Source organism: Diabrotica virgifera, chromosome 8 (genome assembly GCF_917563875.1).
Source record: "Diabrotica virgifera virgifera chromosome 8, PGI_DIABVI_V3a".
In the NCBI taxonomy this organism is placed as follows: domain Eukaryota; kingdom Metazoa; phylum Arthropoda; class Insecta; order Coleoptera; family Chrysomelidae; genus Diabrotica; species Diabrotica virgifera.
The window spans coordinates 15,393,836-15,412,741 of record NC_065450.1 but is presented as its reverse complement, the minus strand read 5'-3'; the positions used below and the strand labels follow the sequence as shown (position 1 = coordinate 15,412,741).

The following is an 18,906-nucleotide window of genomic DNA, read 5'->3' as shown; positions in this document are numbered from 1 at the left end:
TACCCCAGGATTATACTTCTATAAGTCGTAATATAAGTACATATTTTAATTGTTTTTTAGTCATTATGGCAAAAAATATACTTTTCTTTATAAACAATACTTTTTCTCCTGTAAAAAATCACATTTAAAAAAATTTTTGATTAGTAATTTTATTTATCATGGAATCCAGTTATTCCATGATTCCAGTTATAAATCCCAATTGGCTAACTGAAAAGGAACTCCAAGTATTCACTGATGCCGAATAAGGTTTATAACAAACAACTAAGTGTATTTAAAAAAAAATTAAACAATTCCGCTGTTTTTAAGTGTATTTTCTTGTGGCGTACAAAGTACGCCACGCGTGTAGTTATGTTATAACTTGATGCGCGGGTAGTTAAGGGTTAAATACCTAGGCATCACACTATCTAGCTACGGGAGGCTCGAAACAGAAGTGGAAGATCAAGTGAATAGAGCAAGCAGAGCCGCAGGTTGCCTGAATGACACAATATGGAGAAATAAAAATATCGGAAAAGAAATGAAAGGCAGAATTTACAAAAGAGTCATCAGACCAATAATGACATATGCGGCAGAAAAAAGACAAAAAGATTGCTCGAAAGAGCGGAGATGAAAACACTTCGAAAAATCGATGGTAGGACTCTATGGGACAGAGCTAGAAGTAAGGTGGATAACATTAAAAACTGGGTAAGAAACAGAAGAATAGAATGGAATGACCACATAGGCCGAATGACAACAAAGAGGGTAGTCAGGAAAGCGAGAGACGGTTCCCCAATAGGAAGACGATCAGTGGGAAGACCACGAAAACGCTGGAACGACAACTTACTAGAGGCACGTTGAAAAACCAGACAGAGCCATGTCTATACAAAAAGAAGAAGAAGAAGAAGTTGCGGTCGCAATGTGCCTCTCGCTCATATAAAGGACTAGAGGTCCCGTGCCTTGGGAAGGCAAGTTAGTCTCTCGGTAGCCGCCGAAGAGACAAGACGTGCAGAGTGCGGACGAGCAGCAGTAGCAGCGCAACAAGTCGAGGAGAGGGAAGTGCTTTGGTGTAACGTACTTCTTAGTACGGCTGTGAATGTAAGCACAGCAACACTAGAGCGCTCGCTCTCGCTAGACGCGAAGACGTGGAAGCAGAGGCAAAAGCCAACCTCTTGGATGTGGTGAAACTCAGGAAGTTTGATTTCATTGAATTTTCTGAGACATTGCAAACAAGGGTTGGAAAGCAGAATAAGCAATAGCGGGCTCGACGTGAGCCCGCTACGGGATACTCTCTGTGCCTCCGTTAGGAATGGGTACAGTTTAAAACACTGTGCCTCGACACTGCAAGGTGTAGTTATTTAGAATACATCTTGCAGCCCCGGCCCCTAAGGTCAGAGAGTTGAGAAAATCAAGAGGATCCCGTACCTAGTTCTGTCTAGGTACGAGAACTACCGCGCTGTTGTGCAGGGAGCCAACCCTGAAGTCGATGTGGTGTCGGGCCAATCGGCTGAAAAAAAGGCTTCTTCTAAAAGTTAGGTTACCGCTCCCAACCAAAGATGACACGAGTCAGATCTCGGTCACCCCCCAGATCCAAGGCGCTTTCCCCGCCAAGATATGCAGACTCTAAAGAGTCCCTCCTGTTACAGCACCCTGAAGAGAGCAGTGATGACCACTCGAGCGACCAGGAAGATGGAAAAGACGGTTTTACGATCCAAAATCGTAGAATAAGAAAAAAGAAAAAGAAGTCAAAAGGCAAGGACTCCACGCAGAACGTCGAGACCACCGAGAACGTCACCGAAGCCACCCAGGAAGTCGAGGATTCCCAGAACATCGAGGCCACCCAGGAAGTCGAGGACATGGACGAAGACGTCCCAGGCGCCGAAGGCGGGGGCACTACCAAACGTCAGCGGGTTGAAGAGGATGCCGCCAGTGAAGACGAGCTGACAAGGGCCAACGAAGAAATCAACCGACTCAGAACCCTGATGAAAGAATTTGCAGCAAACGTTGATGCAAACAACAAAAAATATGAAGAGGTGATCGCACAACAGAAGGCAGAGATCAAAGAGCTGAATACGGAGATTCGACGAATGAGCGAAAAGATGGATGCCAGATTCGACGAGTTGATAGCTCTCCAGAAACAACTCGCAAAGAAACCGGAGAAGAAAAACCCCGAAAAGACGGACAAAAAACCACCAGTAGAGCAGCCTGCCACCAAAAAGATGACCACCGAGCAGACTCGACCACCCAGCCAGAAGGCTACCACCTCGACGAAGGAGGCGTCCACCCAACAGAGGAAAAAGAGAAAGGAAGAGTTTCCACCCCTGGTGACACTAACCGACGAGGAAGACGCCACATGGACGTCCAACCAAGAAAAAGCCATGAAACTAGCTCCCCAGGTACAGCTACCCCTCCCCGAAGAACCAATGCCATCCACGAGCACAGATAGGGACGCGCTTGCCGCTTCCAGTCAAACTGATACAGTGTCAATGGAAACAAACCAAAACGAAGAAGACGCCGAAGAAGCCGTGTTACCTGAAAACCAGGTAACACCATACAGAAAACCGCCTGTAATTAAGTTACAGAGTGTCAGCGAGACAGGGGCTATTCTTACCATAGCCCAGGGCAAAGGCATCATCACCACAAACAAAATCTCCAGAAGTGGCAGAGAGACGCTCATCCAGGCTAAAAGCCCGGATGACTACAGAAAGATGACAAGGATAGTGGAGGAATATGCAGAAGCATACGCCGCCAAAGAGAAAAAGAGGCTACAATGGATAGCCTTTCCACTCGACGAAGACAGGAAACCAAAATTAGTGTTACGAGGATTGCCCACGAATACCACCGAGAAGGCAATCCAAGAAGACATGGCAAACCAATATGGAATAACCTGCCACACAGCACGTAACATGTTTACGAGAGTAGGGAAAAGGAGGCCACTACCCATGTTTGTCATGACACTGGATCAGGAAGACGTGGAAAAAGCAAAGCGGGTAACGAACCTGTGCCACATGAAAGTTGTGGTAGAGGACCTACACAAGGCAGCAGGACCGACGCAGTGCTTCAACTGCCAAGGGTACCATCACGCCCAGAACTCGTGTCACAAGGACCCGAGATGTGTGAAGTGCGGCGAAGAACACCACTCAAAGCAGTGCCAGAGAGCCAGAGAAGTCAAGGCAACGTGTGCCAACTGCAATGGGAGCCACCCAGCCAACTACAGAGGATGTCCTAGGTGCCCAACCTGGGGGAGGCCTCCACCACAGAGGTCACAACAGCGACCACCACCAAACCGAAGACAGCAGGCAACCGGGGTATCCTACGCGCAAGCCACGCAGGGAGACCAACCAGCGCAGAACAACACACCGTCCAACCGACCAACCCTCCCAGATGAAGAGTACCTAGTCAGGATGGTCACAAACATCGTGACTAAGGTAGTCCAAGAGGTGATACTCAGCACCAGGCAGGCACAGAACTAATGGCAGAGAGGGGATACTTGAGGATAGGCTCCTGGAACCCGGGCGGCATAACCACAAATCAGAACATACTAGATGAACTCGCCAACAGATACGAGATGGACATCGTAGCAATTCAGGAAACAAAACTGACCAACAACTTCAACCTAAAGTTTCCTGGATACGACGTATATAGGAACGACCTCACTAGAAGATCAGGAGGAACGGCCATCCTCGTAAAGAAGGGTATTAGACACACCAGTTACACTACTCCACCACTGGTCAACATGGAAGCCACAACAATAGAAGTTAACATGAGGCAAGGCGCAATAAGGATTACATCAGCCTACGTAAGACCACAAGACCCTTTAATGGACGATGACCTAGATGCGTTCCTAAACATCGCCGAACCATCGATCATAATAGGAGACCTGAATGCAAGATCCCCCAACTGGAACGACAGAGCTACGAACAGGAATGGACGACTACTAAACAGATACATAGAAAACAACGAAGACACAATGGCAATGGGCCCAGAAGAACCTACCCACTACCCAGGAAACGCACTTCCGACACACATCGACTTAGTTGTAGCCAAAAACCTAGGACTGCAATCAGAATTAATCACGCTGGACGAAGGATCAACTGACCACCACCCCATCCTATTAGAAATCGGAACATGGGAAGAGACAAACCCGCCAAAAAGAACAAAAAAGAAAATAAAGTGGACTAACTACAAAAGGTTAGTAAGTGAAGGAATAAACATAGTGCCAGTAATAAACAATCCAGAAGAAATAGAAGGAAAAGTCCTAGAGTTCGAAAATATCATCCAAGAGGCAATTAGAAACAGCACAACAGAGGAAGATGTCGAGATATTCATGGGAAGGTTCAAAGACATACCACAAGAAACACAAGAGTTGATAAGGGAAAAAAATAGAGCAAAGAAAACAGCAAAAAGAACAAGAAACAGAGTAGATAAATCCTGGGCAAATATTTTAAATAGGGAGGTCCAAACGGCCCTAAAACTCCACCGTAGCGAAAAATGGGACAACTTTGTACAAGAGATGGAAGAACAAGACTCAAACATGAGAAATGTCTGGAAGCTCCAGAAAATGTTGAGAAGCGACAGGAAACCCATCCCCCCACTACATGGAAGATACGGCATGGTATACACCATAGAAGATAAAGCAGAGGCAATGAGGACTACACTCGAAGATGAATGCAGACTGAACTTCCACCAAGATGAAGACGACGACTTCCTGGAAGAAGTCGAAGAACAAGAAGAAGGACCAGAAGACCCAGAGGACTTTATCCCCCCAACATCACCGGAAGAAATCAATGAACATATCAAAAATAGTTCACCGAGAAAAGCGCCTGGCCTCGACGAAATAACCAACAGAGCCCTAAAATATTTGCCCAGAAAAGCTATAGTGTATTTCACAAATATTATAAACGCAATATTAAGATTCAAGACATTCCCAAACAGATGGAAAGAGGCCCGTGTCATCATGATTCCAAAACCTGGCAAGAATCACACATTCCCACAGAACTACAGGCCAATCAGCTTACTTCCAGCGATCAGCAAGATAGTGGAAAGAGTCATCCTCAGCAGACTGCAAGCGGAAACAACCCGACTAAATATCATCCCAGAGGCTCAATTCGGATTTAGAGCAGAGCATTCCAGCGAACTACAAGTCCTCAGGCTAACCGAGTACATAGCAGCCGGTTTCAATGATAAGCAGTACACTGGAGCAGCGTTCCTGGATGTAAGCAAGGCATTCGACAGAGTCTGGCACAAGGGGCTCCTATTCAAAATGCGGGATTACGGGTACAGCGGAGCGATGACGAGGCTAATCTCGTCGTACTTGGGCGGCCGGAGGTTCAGGATTCGGATAGGACAAGTCCTGTCCGAACTCGGAATCCCGGAGGCTGGAGTACCACAGGGAGCGGTCTTGTCACCCCTGCTGTACACGATATACACCGCAGATGTACCTAGAACACCAGGTACCCTCATGAGCCTCTACGCCGACGATACAGCAATAGCGGCCAAGCATAGAAACGCAGATATAGCAGTGACCAACCTACAAACTGCACTAGAAGAAATTGAAGCATGGTGTATCAAATGGAAGATAGCCATAAATTCAGAGAAAACACAAGCGGTTCTATACAAGAAAGGGAGACAGCAGCCAGAGGAACAATTGAGGGTGCAGAACAGGCCCATCGAGTGGAAAAACGAAGCCAAATACCTAGGAGTCATTATGGATAAAGGATTAACCTTCCAAAAACACGTAGAAGCCACAGTCCAGAAGGCCAACATAGCAAGAGCGAATCTAAGAGGACTCACAGGCAGAAAAAGTAAACTAACACTCAAAACAAGGTTAAGATTGATAAATAGTATAATCCTACCGGTATTAACTTATGCGTCTCTCGCATGGGGACACGTATGTAATACACACAAGAAGAAGATCCAAGCAGTCCATAACAACAGCTTGAGGGAGGCCGTCAGAGTCCCAAGATATGTAGCTGAAAGATTCCTGTTCAGAGAACTCCAACAGGTGAGAGTCACAGAAACCATGACAGACAAGGCAAGGGTCAAATTCGCAGAATTAGAACATCACCCAAATTACATACTGCGAGAGACGCTAAGATACGACGAGTTCCACCGATGGAAGCACAGACGCCCGAAACAACAAATTATAGGATAAACTAAAAGTGATAAGTGATAGTAGTGTGTTCGTAGCTCGAAACAAGTGCCGAAGATAGCGTTACCCACGAAGTCCAAGTACCACGACCACCTCCAAGGTAAGCAAATATTAGAAAATTAGAAGGGCCTTAAGCCCCCAAAAAAATTCATATAAAATAAAAAAATGGCGAAAGCCCCCAAAAAAATTAAAAAAAACCAAAAACACAAAAAAATTAGAGCATCGAGTCATCGGGCGGGGCCCAGCAGGGCCCAACAGGGCTCAGTGGGGCTCGGCACGATGACTCGGGGCCCAAGCAAGCAATTTTTAGTACCGCGGATAAGTTATTAAGAAGATAAAGGCATAGAGCGCATCACGCTGGGCCTAGTTTTTTGCATTCGATTAGGATACCACAGTGGAATCTTATTACCCAGGGTTCCATTGTGAAGAGCATTTGGCTACGATAGTTGTGCCCCCATCGCGCATCAGCGTGCTATGGGGGGGAAAGGGATGGCCTGGGGCATTGGAGCGAGGTGGGGTGATCCCTGTATAACTCGGGTCAAAACACCTCGCCCCAATGACTTGTTACACCCGAATGTACTCCTTCGAGAGGGTGAACAAATCCCACAGGTCGGGTTAAATCAAATTGCTTGCTTGCTTGCCTTGGGAAGGCAATAATTTGTATATTATTGCACTTGTATCGAAGTCAAAATTTGAAAGTCTAAGTTTTTCAACCTAATAAAAATATTTGTAAAATAAAAAAATTTAAAAAAAGATTTTTAATTGAAAAATTTATTGGACCGTTTTCCTAGTGACAACCTCCATGGCTTCTAAAAATTGCCAGCCTGGATGCTGCAGTAAAGACAATTTCAACTTATCGACGATTTCACCTCTTGTTAGAGGCTCTTCAGAGAATGCATAGGCTGCTATCTCTACTCCAGGTAAAAATTTTCGATATTTATTAGTCCAACATTGCCACTGACTCGAAGGTAGCAGGTGCGTAGCGGCATCTGCTAAATGAAAGTCTTAGTTTTTCAACCTAATAAAAATATTTTACAAATACTTTTATTAGGTTGAGAAACTTAGATTTTCTGCAGACTTTTTCTTAGACATATAATATTTGTAAAATATTTTTACTAGGTTGAAAAAGTTAGCTTAGAAAAGTTAGCAGTTGCAATGGGGGACTAATAAATGTCGACAATTTTGACTTGGAGTACATATACCAGCCTATGCATTCTCTGAAGAGCCTCTAACAAGAGGTGAAATCGTCGATAAGAGTGCTGGTTGCGCTCTCTATCCTAAGTAAAAATTAAGACAGTTTGGCTTCGCATTGCAACTGAATAAAAATGGTATACATTTTTATTTTATATTAGTATTAGTCCTATAGAGTAACTAGGTCCATTTTCCGTTGGAACTTTACCAAGCTGTAGACGGGGTTGTGAATTGCAACTTTTTAGAGTTCCCCCTTGTCTTCACTGCAGCATTCCATCTGGCTTGGAATTTTCAGAAGCGATGGAGATTGTCACCAGGAAAATGGTCCAATAAATTTTTCAATTAAAAATCTTTTAAAAGTATTTTATTTTACAAATAATTTTATTAGGTTGAAAAACTTAGACTTTCATTTAGCAGATGCCGCTACGCACCTACTACCTTCACGTCAGTTGCAATAGGGGACTAATTAATGTCGAAAATTTTTACCTGGATTAGAGATAGCAGCCTATGCATTCTCTGAAGAGCCTCTAACAAGAGGTGAAATCGTCGATAAGAGTGCTGGTTGCGCTCTCTAACCTAAGTAAAAATTAAGACAGTTTTGGCTTCGCATTGCAACTGAATTAAAATAGTATACAATTTTATTTCAAAATTTGAAGTTTTTTCCTTAACCGCGCTTTGGCATTAAATAATTTCAACACTTGGTAGCAAAATTCAATGTAAGTAACCAATCACCAACTTTATAGACGATTCTTAGACCATTTTTGGATGCGCCACAATATGCAAATTAGTGTATTTCCAGATAATGGAACCTCTATCAATAGAAAGAAAAAATCGTCTGCCTGGTATATTTTTACATTAGGATATTTTTCTGGATATCGCCTTGCAGCTGCTGCACTATTATCTGGGCTTTCACCTGTAATTACCAAATTACGAATAATAATTTTCTAAAACTCCAATTTAGTCTGCTCAAACTTGCTCACAATTAAATGCATATCTGCCATATTTCAAAACGTTTACGCCATTGTTATAGATTATAGAGCATTTAGGTTTTCTTAATGGTAGGGGAGCCCTAACGGGGATTTTTGCAGATACTCTAACGCGTCAGATTATTACACGGGGAGAAACCTTGTACCCTGAAAATGTACCTCTACCATATAATGGCTCTTAATACAGGGGAGTTCGTTAAGGGGGGTCGAAAAAAAATATAACCTTAGAAAAACTCGAAATCATCAGATTAATATAAGGTAAGTTAATTACATGCAAACAGTGTATAGGTATTTTAGAAATCTGACGATTTGAGGTGGAAATGGGAGAGTCCCAAAGTTTCACAAGAAAAAAGCGAATATTTCGCGAAATGAAACACGACTGCCCACGGAGAGGGGTGGGGGTAAATTTAAAATTTCAAATACGAATCCCGAGATATTTCGCGAAATGAACATCAGATCGGAAAACTGAAAAATACACGTATTCAATATTTTTGAAAAATCTATCGAATGACACCAAACACTACCCCCACGGAGGTGGGGTGGGGGGTTACTTTAAAATCTTAAATGGGAGCCCCAATTTTTTATTGCAGATTTGGATTCCTTACGTAAAAATAAGTAAATTTTATTCGAGATATTTTTTCAAAGATAGATGGCGCTATAATCTAAATAACGATTATTAGAAATGGAAAATTAAATTAAAAATGAAATGTCCCTACTAAAATGGAAAAGTACTTAATTTTTTTTTTTTTTTTTGGTTTCCGGAACCACTCTTCACAACCCAATAGATCCCCATAACGCTCGAGTGACTGTACATTTAGCATACTTTGCTCCCCTACCATAAATGCACAATAATGATATCTAATTACTGACAATATGTATCGTCGATGCTAATATTTCAAGTGTTATACAGCCAACTACAGAATTTTTGGAACATAATAAAAAACAAGCGTCATCTCGATAAAACTGGGTTATTGAAAAAGTTTTAGGTGGCAAAATAGTTTTAGAAACATTGTGTTTAACTAATAAAGCAACAATAATAATTTAATTGAAACCTACACACACATTTGGGGTGTCTATAGGAAACAAATTCCTATAAAATTTTGATGGGATGCACGAGCTTCATTGTTATTTTTGTTTAGATGTTGCTGCTGTTCTGGAGCTATTTCCTTGTGGCACAATTATGTAATTTACTGTTTTATTTGGACAATAAAGCCAAAATTCTATTTAACCCGGTAACAGTCGCGCTCTTTTCTGTCACGGTCACGTAATCGGTCGCGCGTTAGATTTTGTCCATGATACAATAACTTAAGATATGATATAGAGCGTTACTAATTTCGTTCAGGTCGCGCATGACGTCACGTTGTGAGTAGATCTTTTAAATTTCGAATGCATTGCCATTATGATATGGAGATTTTAGCTTTTAATATCAGTTGTGAAACTTTCTAGAAGTGCTGTTTTCTTTAGTATGATTAAATATAATTATTGAGAACATATTATAATAATAAAAATCAATCGGAAACATGATTTTTTTATTAGTAGGTAACATACGTCTAATTATACAGTGTGGAAAGCACTTGTAGAATAAAATGATTTCTGTCCTTGTTTCGAAAAATTATAAAAACCGCTGATACTCGTCAATTTTTAAATAAATATCTGCACTTTTTAAACACAAATTTAAATTTACAGGGTGATTCATAAAAGTCAAACAGAGTCCAAAAGCTTTATTTTTAATAGAACACCCTGTATGTTTTTATATTTCTAAAAGCTGCTTAACAACCTGATTTCAACTAACTACATATATAATGTAGGGTGAATTATGAACAATAGAGGATGACATTTTGAAATTATTAACTATGGAATCCACTTATGGAATAAAATTGTTTGTGTCCTTATTTTAAAAATTATAAAAAATACCGGAATAGGTCAACTTTTAAATTTAAATGGGTGCTTTACAAACATAGATTTAAATTTACAGGGTGATTTACGCAAGTACAGTATAGTCCATGATCTTTAGTTTTAATGGATCACCCTGTATATTTTCATGTGCTTAGAAGCTACTTTATAACTTCATCTCAAAAAAATGTATTATTCGGGTTCATTATGAATAATACAAGGTGAAATTTTGAAAAGGTGAAATTTTTAAATTATTCATAAATTTCGTCAAGACATTAAAAATACAAAACAAAAAAAAATATTATTTATACTTAGTTTAGAAAATATATGTCTTTATTTAGCTAAAATACCATTATTATACAGGGTGTTTCATTAATAATTGTCCATATAGTAACTGGAGAAACCTTAGCACAAAATACGAATATTTAACCTAAAACACTTAAATAAAATGTGGTTCCTTACTGAGTTACAGGGTGTTTTATCTAAAATATTAAAAATTATTTTTGCTCAGCATTTTAAAACTATTCGAGATATCCGTTTCATACTTGGCAGAAAGTGCGAATACTAGACACCCTACTAAATTGTGATAAACAAACGTTTCTAGCTACTACCAGAGGCGTACGACAGGGGATGGTGAATAGTTGACCCTTCTCAAATTCTACGCTACTGGAGGAATTACTATTTTAGCGCCATTTTTAGATTCTCCAATACTTTTTACGTAAATAATATACTCTTCATTGGCAACGATTAAGTCATTAGTTTTCGAGATATTTGAAGTTAAATATGAAATGACACAATTATTTTGATTAATTTATAATATGTTTCATATGATTAAAATTTAAAAATTATTTGTACCCAGTACTTTAAAACTAGGTGGCGTATCCTTATCATACTTGGCAGAAAGTATAGGTACTGCACACCCTACTAAATTAAGATAAATAAACGTTTCTAGCTACTACCAGAGGCGTACGACAGGGGATAGTGGCTGGTTGACCCTTCCCAAATTCTACGCCACTGACGAAATTGCTATTATAGTGTAATTTTTTGATTTTGCAATACTTTTTATGTAAATAATATACTCTTCATTCGTAACGATAAAATGATTAGTTTTCGAGATATTTGAAATTAAAAATTAAGCGACACAATACATTAATCAAAATAACTGTGTCGTTTCATTTTTAACTTCAAAGATCTCGAAAACTAATGACTTTATCGTTACGAATGAAGAGTATATTATTTTCATAGAAAGTATTGGAGAATCCAAATATTGGACTAAAATAGCTATTTCGCCAGTCGCGTAGAATTTGGAAAGGGTCAACCATTCACTTTCCCCCATCGTACGCCTCTGGTAATAGCAACAAACGTTTTTTTAACATAATTTAGTAGTTTGTACAGTACCTATACTGCCTGCCAATTATGAAAAGGATACGTCGAATAGTTTTAAAATGCTGAGCAACAATAGTTTTTAAATTTTTAGATAAAACACCCTGTAACTCAGTAAAGAACAACAATTTATTTAAGTGTTTTAGGTTAAATCTTAGTATTTTGTGCTAAGGTTTCTCCAGTTACCACATGGACAATTATTAATGAAACACCCTGTATACATACTTTACTATTATTTAAAGTATGATAAATTATTAGATAATTTCAAAATTTTATGTAGGTACCTATTTAATATCTTGACGAAAATTTAACCTATATAATTTTAAAATTTTATCGTGTATTATTCATAATAGGCCCTATACAATACACTTTTTTGTGGTGAAGTTATTTAGCAAATTCCAAAAACATAAAAATATACAGGGTGTTTCATTACAATTAAAGATCATGGACTATGATAGACTTGTGTGGATCACCCCGTATATTTTAATTAATGTTTAGAGAGAGCATATCTAAATTTGAAAATTGACGTATCCTAGCGTTTTTTATAATTTTCTAAAATAAGGACACAAACAATTTTATTCCATAAGTGGTTTCCATACACTGTAATTTCAAAATTTCACCCTGTATTATTCATAATACACCATACATGATATGGGTCGTTGAAATCAGGCCGTTAAGTATCTTTTAATAATATAAAAATATATAGGGTGTTCCATTAAAAATAAAGCTTATGAACTTATACCAGGCTTGCGTGAATCACCCTGTTTAAATTTAAATTTAGGTTTAAAAAGCCTACATTTATATATATAAAAATGAACGGGTTTCAGCGTTTTTTAAAATTTTTTAAAACAAGGACAGAAATAATTTTATTCCATAAGTGCCTTCCACCCTATATATAATACTATTATACACCCTGTATAATACATGTACTGACGATGAAATAAAGGTAACAATAAAATTGTAATGTTTTAAATGATAAAAAAAGTTAAAGCTGCGATAGTCATGAAGCACATCAGTTGTATTTTTTTATTACTTAAGTTCTCTTATTCATTAATTATATTTATGATCACACCTCCTAAGGACTATTCAAATCTAACTATGAATATAATATTTTTGATAAAAGTGTAACAAATTATAAGTAAGATTCACCTTAAACACAAAAATAAACAGTGTTTACTATACGACAACACTGAATATAATGCTGATCTACTCACAGAGTGACGTAGCTACGTTGGCCCCGCCTACCTTCTCCATGTCATATCTTCTGTTATTGTATCATTGATTTTATCTAACACTACTATTTTAAATACGAATTTACAAGAAATTTTTATTTTATAGTATTTTTATGTACTTGTTGTGTTAGAAATATTATTTCTAAAAATTAAACCTAGTTTGTTTTCACGAGAGCCATAAATGTCACATAAAAAAGAAGAAGACGAAGAAGAAAAAAAAAAGAAAAATAGACCTACACCCTCGACACACTTACGAGTGGAAAGTCATGGTGCACACTTAAGAACATTCTTAAGAACTTACTATCTTAAGAACATTCTTAGATAATTGGCCAGATTCTATAAATATATTATACAGATGCATCTAAGACGTTAGTTGGCACTGGATGTGCCTTTTTCATACCTGCTACTAAAACAGAAATAATATTTAAGTTAGGCCATGATTTCTATCTTCAGTGCTGAAGCCATAGCATTTTATGAGGCCCTGCAATATTTTAAAGAATCAGAAGATATATCTGCAACAATTATTTCCGATTCACTCTCTGTTCTTCTTGCTATTCAAACTATAGATTTTCCCAATAACAATTCAAATATTTATATCCTACTAATTAAGAAAATCCTTTTTGAAATTCATAAAAATAAAAGAAGAGTGAACTTTTTATGGGTTAAGGCTCATATAGGACTAACGCATAATGAATATTTTGATAGTTTGGCTAAAAAAGCTATTGAATATGGTACTTCACATAATCGTAAGTTTTGCATATCTGACTTAGTTAACACTATTAAGCATCGAGTTAAAAATCAGTGGAGTCAATCATGGTGAGATCTTTGTAAACAATCCAAATCTCAGTATTCACTTATTCAACCTTCTGTTCCAAATATACAGGGTGAGCCACGCTCAACGGGACGGAGCCTACCGAGGAAACGGCTAAAGATATTAAAAATTCCTTCAGTAGAAATGCGTAGGTCAGTACCGGCTGCAAATTAAAATTTGTGAAATATATACAGGGTGTCCCAATTTGGCGTAATTATATAAAGTTATAGATTTTTAAATAGAACAACCTGTATTTCACTTTAATTTTGAATTCTACTGAACAAAATAATGTTACTTTATTCAACATTCCCTATACCTATTTTTGACAGGTTTCGATTTATTTGGGTTTTTCTGAAAATGTACTTTTCGCGAAATTAATTAATTACACATTATCGCAAGAATTTTAATTAACGTCTTTTTGTCAGTTAATTGTCAACTGTCCATGCTTTACATCAGAATAATTACCATTTGAAACTAATCTACAGAGTGCTCGCAATCTGAAGTGTCAATGCTGTACAATATTTTGCATAATTACTTTCTTAACTTAAATGGGACACCCTGTATTTTACTTTAATTTGAATTCTAATCAAAAAAATAATATTACTTTAATAAACAATCCCTATACCTAGCTTTCATAATTTTCGATTTATTTGCGTTTTTTTGAAATGCACTATTCTTGAAATTAATTAATTACAGTTTATTACATAAAGTTAAACAAAACACACTGGAAAAAATAAATTTACATTAAATGTTCAAAATGGTGTCCATTTCCTTCAATACATAACCTCACTCTGTGTTCAAAATTTTGTTTTACTTTTCTTAACATTTCTGGAATAACTGTTGCAAACGCATTACGAGTACGCGTTTTCATGTCTTCATGTAGGTGGAGTTTGATAAACCAAACTTTTAATATATCCCCAAAAAAAATTCCACTGATGTTAACTCAGGTGATCTAGGGGGCCAATTGACAGCACCACCCCTACCTATCCACTTTCCGGGAAATCTTCTGTCTAAATATTCTCTAGCATTACGCGTGTAATGTGCTGGAGCACCGTCTAGCTGTTGTTCTACTATTTAAAGGGATATTTTGCAAAAGTACACAAAAGTCTCTTCGTAGAAATTTTAAAAACTTTTGTCCATTTAAATGGCCATTAAAAAAATACGGTCCTATCACATGTTCTACTATTATTCCACCATATACATTAAGGGACCATCGGTTTTGTCGACCAATATAATCTATATTCATGTTGATTTTCCGTATTATACTAGTGAAAGTTATGACGATTCACGAGTCCATTATTATGGAAAGTAGACTCATCAGTGAACAAAATTTTATCAAGAAAATGTTGATCTGCTCCCGTTTTGTCCAGAAACCATAAACAAAACTCTAACCTACGTTCAAAATCAGTTCCATACAAATGCTGATGCATTTGAATATGGTGGTATGGATAATATTTATATTTTTTAAGAATTCTGCGGATACTAGTTTGGCTTACTTTAATCTCCCTGGCCATCGTCCTTGTACTTGTATTTGGATTTTCAATAACTGATTGAATAACTTCGAATTCGGTATTTTCATCTTCAGTTATGGGATTTATCAATTTTCGTTTAGTATAAACAACACTGCCAGTTTTACGAAACCTTGTTAAGACTCTTTCAAATACTTCTTTACGTGGATGATGCTTTAAGGGAAATCTCTCAGCATAGACTCTTGATGCTAACAAACTGTTTTGATCATATTCACCCAGTATTAAAATCATATTTACTCGGTCTTCAATTGAATAATCTGCCGTTTCTATTAATTGAAAGTAATACAGTTAATAGTTTGACTATTAGTTTGAAAGCTAGGTACCTTTTGTTTTTTCATGGCATTCTTTATAATGTATAATAAGCTATGTAATTAACGACATTTAATGTTGCATGTAACATAATGCAAAGAGATCTGAAGATACTAGATATTAATAAAAATTTTTATAATAGTTTGATTATAATAATTGTTACAGCATTCAAATAAAGGGTGTTTTGTTTAAGTTAGAGTAGAACTTTATGTAATAAAGTGTATAATAAAGTGTAATTAATGAATTTCAAGAATAGTGCATTTTCAAAAAAACGCAAATAAATCGAAGATTATCAAAGATAGGTAAAGGGAATGTTTAATAAAGTAATATTATTTTTTTGATTAGAATTTAAAACTAAAGTAAAATATAGGGTGTCCCATATAAGTTAGGAAAGTAATTATACAAAGTATTGTACAGCAATGACACTTCAGATTGCGAACACTCTGTAGATTAGTTTCAAATAGTAATTATTCTGATGTAAAGCATGGACAGTTGACAATTAACTGAAAAAAAGACGTTAATTAAAATTCATGCGATAATGTGCAATTAATTAATTTCGCGAATAGTACATTTTCAGAAAAACCCAAATAGGTATAGGGAATGTTGAATAAAGTAACATTATTTTGTTCACTAGAATTCAAAATTAAAGTGAAATATAGGTTGTTCCATTTAAAAATATATAACTTTATATCAATACGCTAAATTGGGACACCCTGTATACATTTCACAAATTTTAATTTGTAGCCGGTACTGACCTACGTATTCCTACAGAAGGAATTTTTATTATCTTTAGCCATTTACCCGGTATGCTCCGTCCCCTTGAGCGTGGCTGACCCTGTATATTGGTTTAAAAATTATGTAGTACCTCGAAGATATATAACAACATTAAATAGAATGAAGTTTGAACATGCATGTTTCCCTCTACATCTAGCAAGAATTAAAGTTTTTGATTCAAATCTTTGTACAGAATGTCAGAAGGTTGGTGACTTAAATCATATTTTCTTTGAGTGCGCAAAATATATTCCATGCACATATAATTTAATCCAAGATTTAATAAAACGTAATGTTTTTCCACCTTTCAATGTATCCTATCTATTGTCTCTGAACAGCAAGAACATATATGATTGTTTAATGAAATTTATCTGTGAAACTAAAATTAACCTCTAAACTTATTAATCCTGATAATTTGGTATATTATGTACATATAAAAAAAGAAGAAGAAAAAGATACATAATGGAAAATGTGGTGAGCAACTTGGTCAGTCCATAGCGGCCAGCTTTTGAACTGAGTAGAGAGCTGTAGAAGAGTTTGCTATGGAACTCTAAGGACCTCATTGCCTTCCTTATGTATGAACAGAGAACAAAAAAAGTTGTGACTGGCTAAATGACACCCAAGTCTATGCCATAAAAAAAATGGTGCACACTTTTTTATTAAGGTATCACGGAAAATGATAAAATGTTAGATTTTTTCTAACGGCACTACTGCTTCCGGGTTATAGTTATGGTACCAAGGGTATTATAAGGATAATAACGCTTGAGGTATATACGTTGACCGAAAGCGTTATTAATATAATACCCGTGGTGCCTTCAACGTTTAATATCCGACTAAATTATTCTTTTTATGCAAAAAATTTGAATGAATTTTGAATTAATTAATTTTCAAATAAGTACATTTACCAGAAATGGTCGTAACGTAATTGGGGTAACCATAGTTTTACTTAGAGTTTTATTTGTCAACTTGACAGTATTTAACTCGTTATTTAAATTTAATAGGCCCTATGGCATTATTTTTCCATAACACGCCCTTGGGCGTTTATCGTACTTAATAGACTTCGAAATAATGTCATTATTTGTCAAATATTAGACCAGTCGGCCATTAGGAAATTAGTTTATTAGTAATATTATAAAATCTCTTATTTTCGATATATGTAATGGAAAAAATATATTTTCATTTTGTAACTGCAAAGGGTCTGCAACCTTTTTTATGTGCACATTTGTACTAAGATAAGTTAGGTTCTTAGTACATTCTTTGACGGTTTTTGCGGTAAATTTTAAAGAACATCTTGGATTGATTTGAAATTTGGCATACATTTAATATGTCAAAGAAAAAAAGTGATATTGTACCGATGTGTGCTTTTGCTCTGGGGGTGGGTACCACCCCTTCTCGGGGGTGGAATACACGACTTTTTCGGTGAATTGATATTTAGCAAGTTATTCACGATCGAAATTGATGATTTCCTATATGAAAAATGCATGTTTTTGAGTGGATTTTCAAAAATATCCCTAAAATTATGCATTTTTACGAAAAAGTCATTATAATCAAAAAGAAACCTTTTAAATTAGTGAATGGAGTGGTGTTATTTAAATTATTATAGCAATAACACAACCTAAGTTACAGCCTACTTAAAATCGGGTTTTTTTCGAATTAATCTTGAATCAAACATTTTATCATTAAATAACGCAAGAAATAGATATTTTTAGAAAAAATTATGGAAATATCTTTAAAATATTTTACTGATACCTTTAAAAGGTGCTACGATAAAAGTGATTTGGATAAAAAATGGGCGAGTTATTACAAAAACAAAACGATTATGTCGTTGAAAAATCAAAAGAATAATTACTTAAATTGGTGAGTTTTCCACAGAAATGAAAATTAACATTATTCCATACACAATTAGGTTTATTTATAGCCTGACAACGCGTTCTGAGATTTTAACTAGTTTAAAGTGCTTAGGTTTGGAAAAAAATTCAATTTAGTATTAAATTATTTTTTGATATTTTATAAATGTTTTCCATTTTTCCAAAATTACTTGAAAATTAAAAGAAATCTGAAAAATATATGTCAATTCTAAAATGTAGTATTTTTCATACTAAAACTTATTCAGGTTATTTCATGTCTCTATGGTAAAAACTGAGTGAGATATTTATATTTTAAATTTGCACGTAAGTGTGAGAAGCAGTTTTCTAAGTCTTTTGGATCGCATGCTTTAAAAATCAAAGACCTCCAGAGAGTCAAACTTTTTAAAGATTTTAGCACTTACAATTCCCCACAAAATATGCTTTGGAAAAATGAAATATATTGAAAATTACAGAAGTTATAGTTAAAAAACCATACTGAGAGTGCCAATGTAGAATACTTTTTAAGCGTTAAAGTATTTTTTTTTCAAGAAAAAGGCGCATCGTATGAAAAAAAGGGAAGATAAATTTTCTGTCAGAAATTAAATAAGTAACCTAAAATTGCTTTTTAAGTTGAAATACCTCAGTGGCGTACTATTTTTTTTAATTCAGATTAGTACCCGTATGCTCGCCAATGGTGAATATAAAGATCTTACTAGTAAGTCTGTCAACAAATGCGTAATAACTACCTCTTAAAACCCACCAAATTTCATTTGCATATCTCAACCGGTTTTAGAGCAATCAATAAATCTTCACTTTGTAAGAGAAATCTC

General features: G+C 36.3%; 1 protein-coding gene across 1 annotated transcript; it reads left to right on the top strand.

Annotated features, from left to right (window-relative positions):
• Window positions 1-1,529: 1,529 nt before the first annotated feature.
• On the top strand, window positions 1,530-7,291 carry LOC126890090 (uncharacterized). The gene is made up of 2 exons (XM_050658938.1): window positions 1,530-2,168; window positions 7,244-7,291. The coding sequence occupies exons 1-2, from the start codon at window positions 1,530-1,532 to the stop codon at window positions 7,289-7,291; spliced, it is 687 nt and encodes a 228-aa protein (XP_050514895.1).
• Window positions 7,292-18,906: the final 11,615 nt, after the last annotated feature.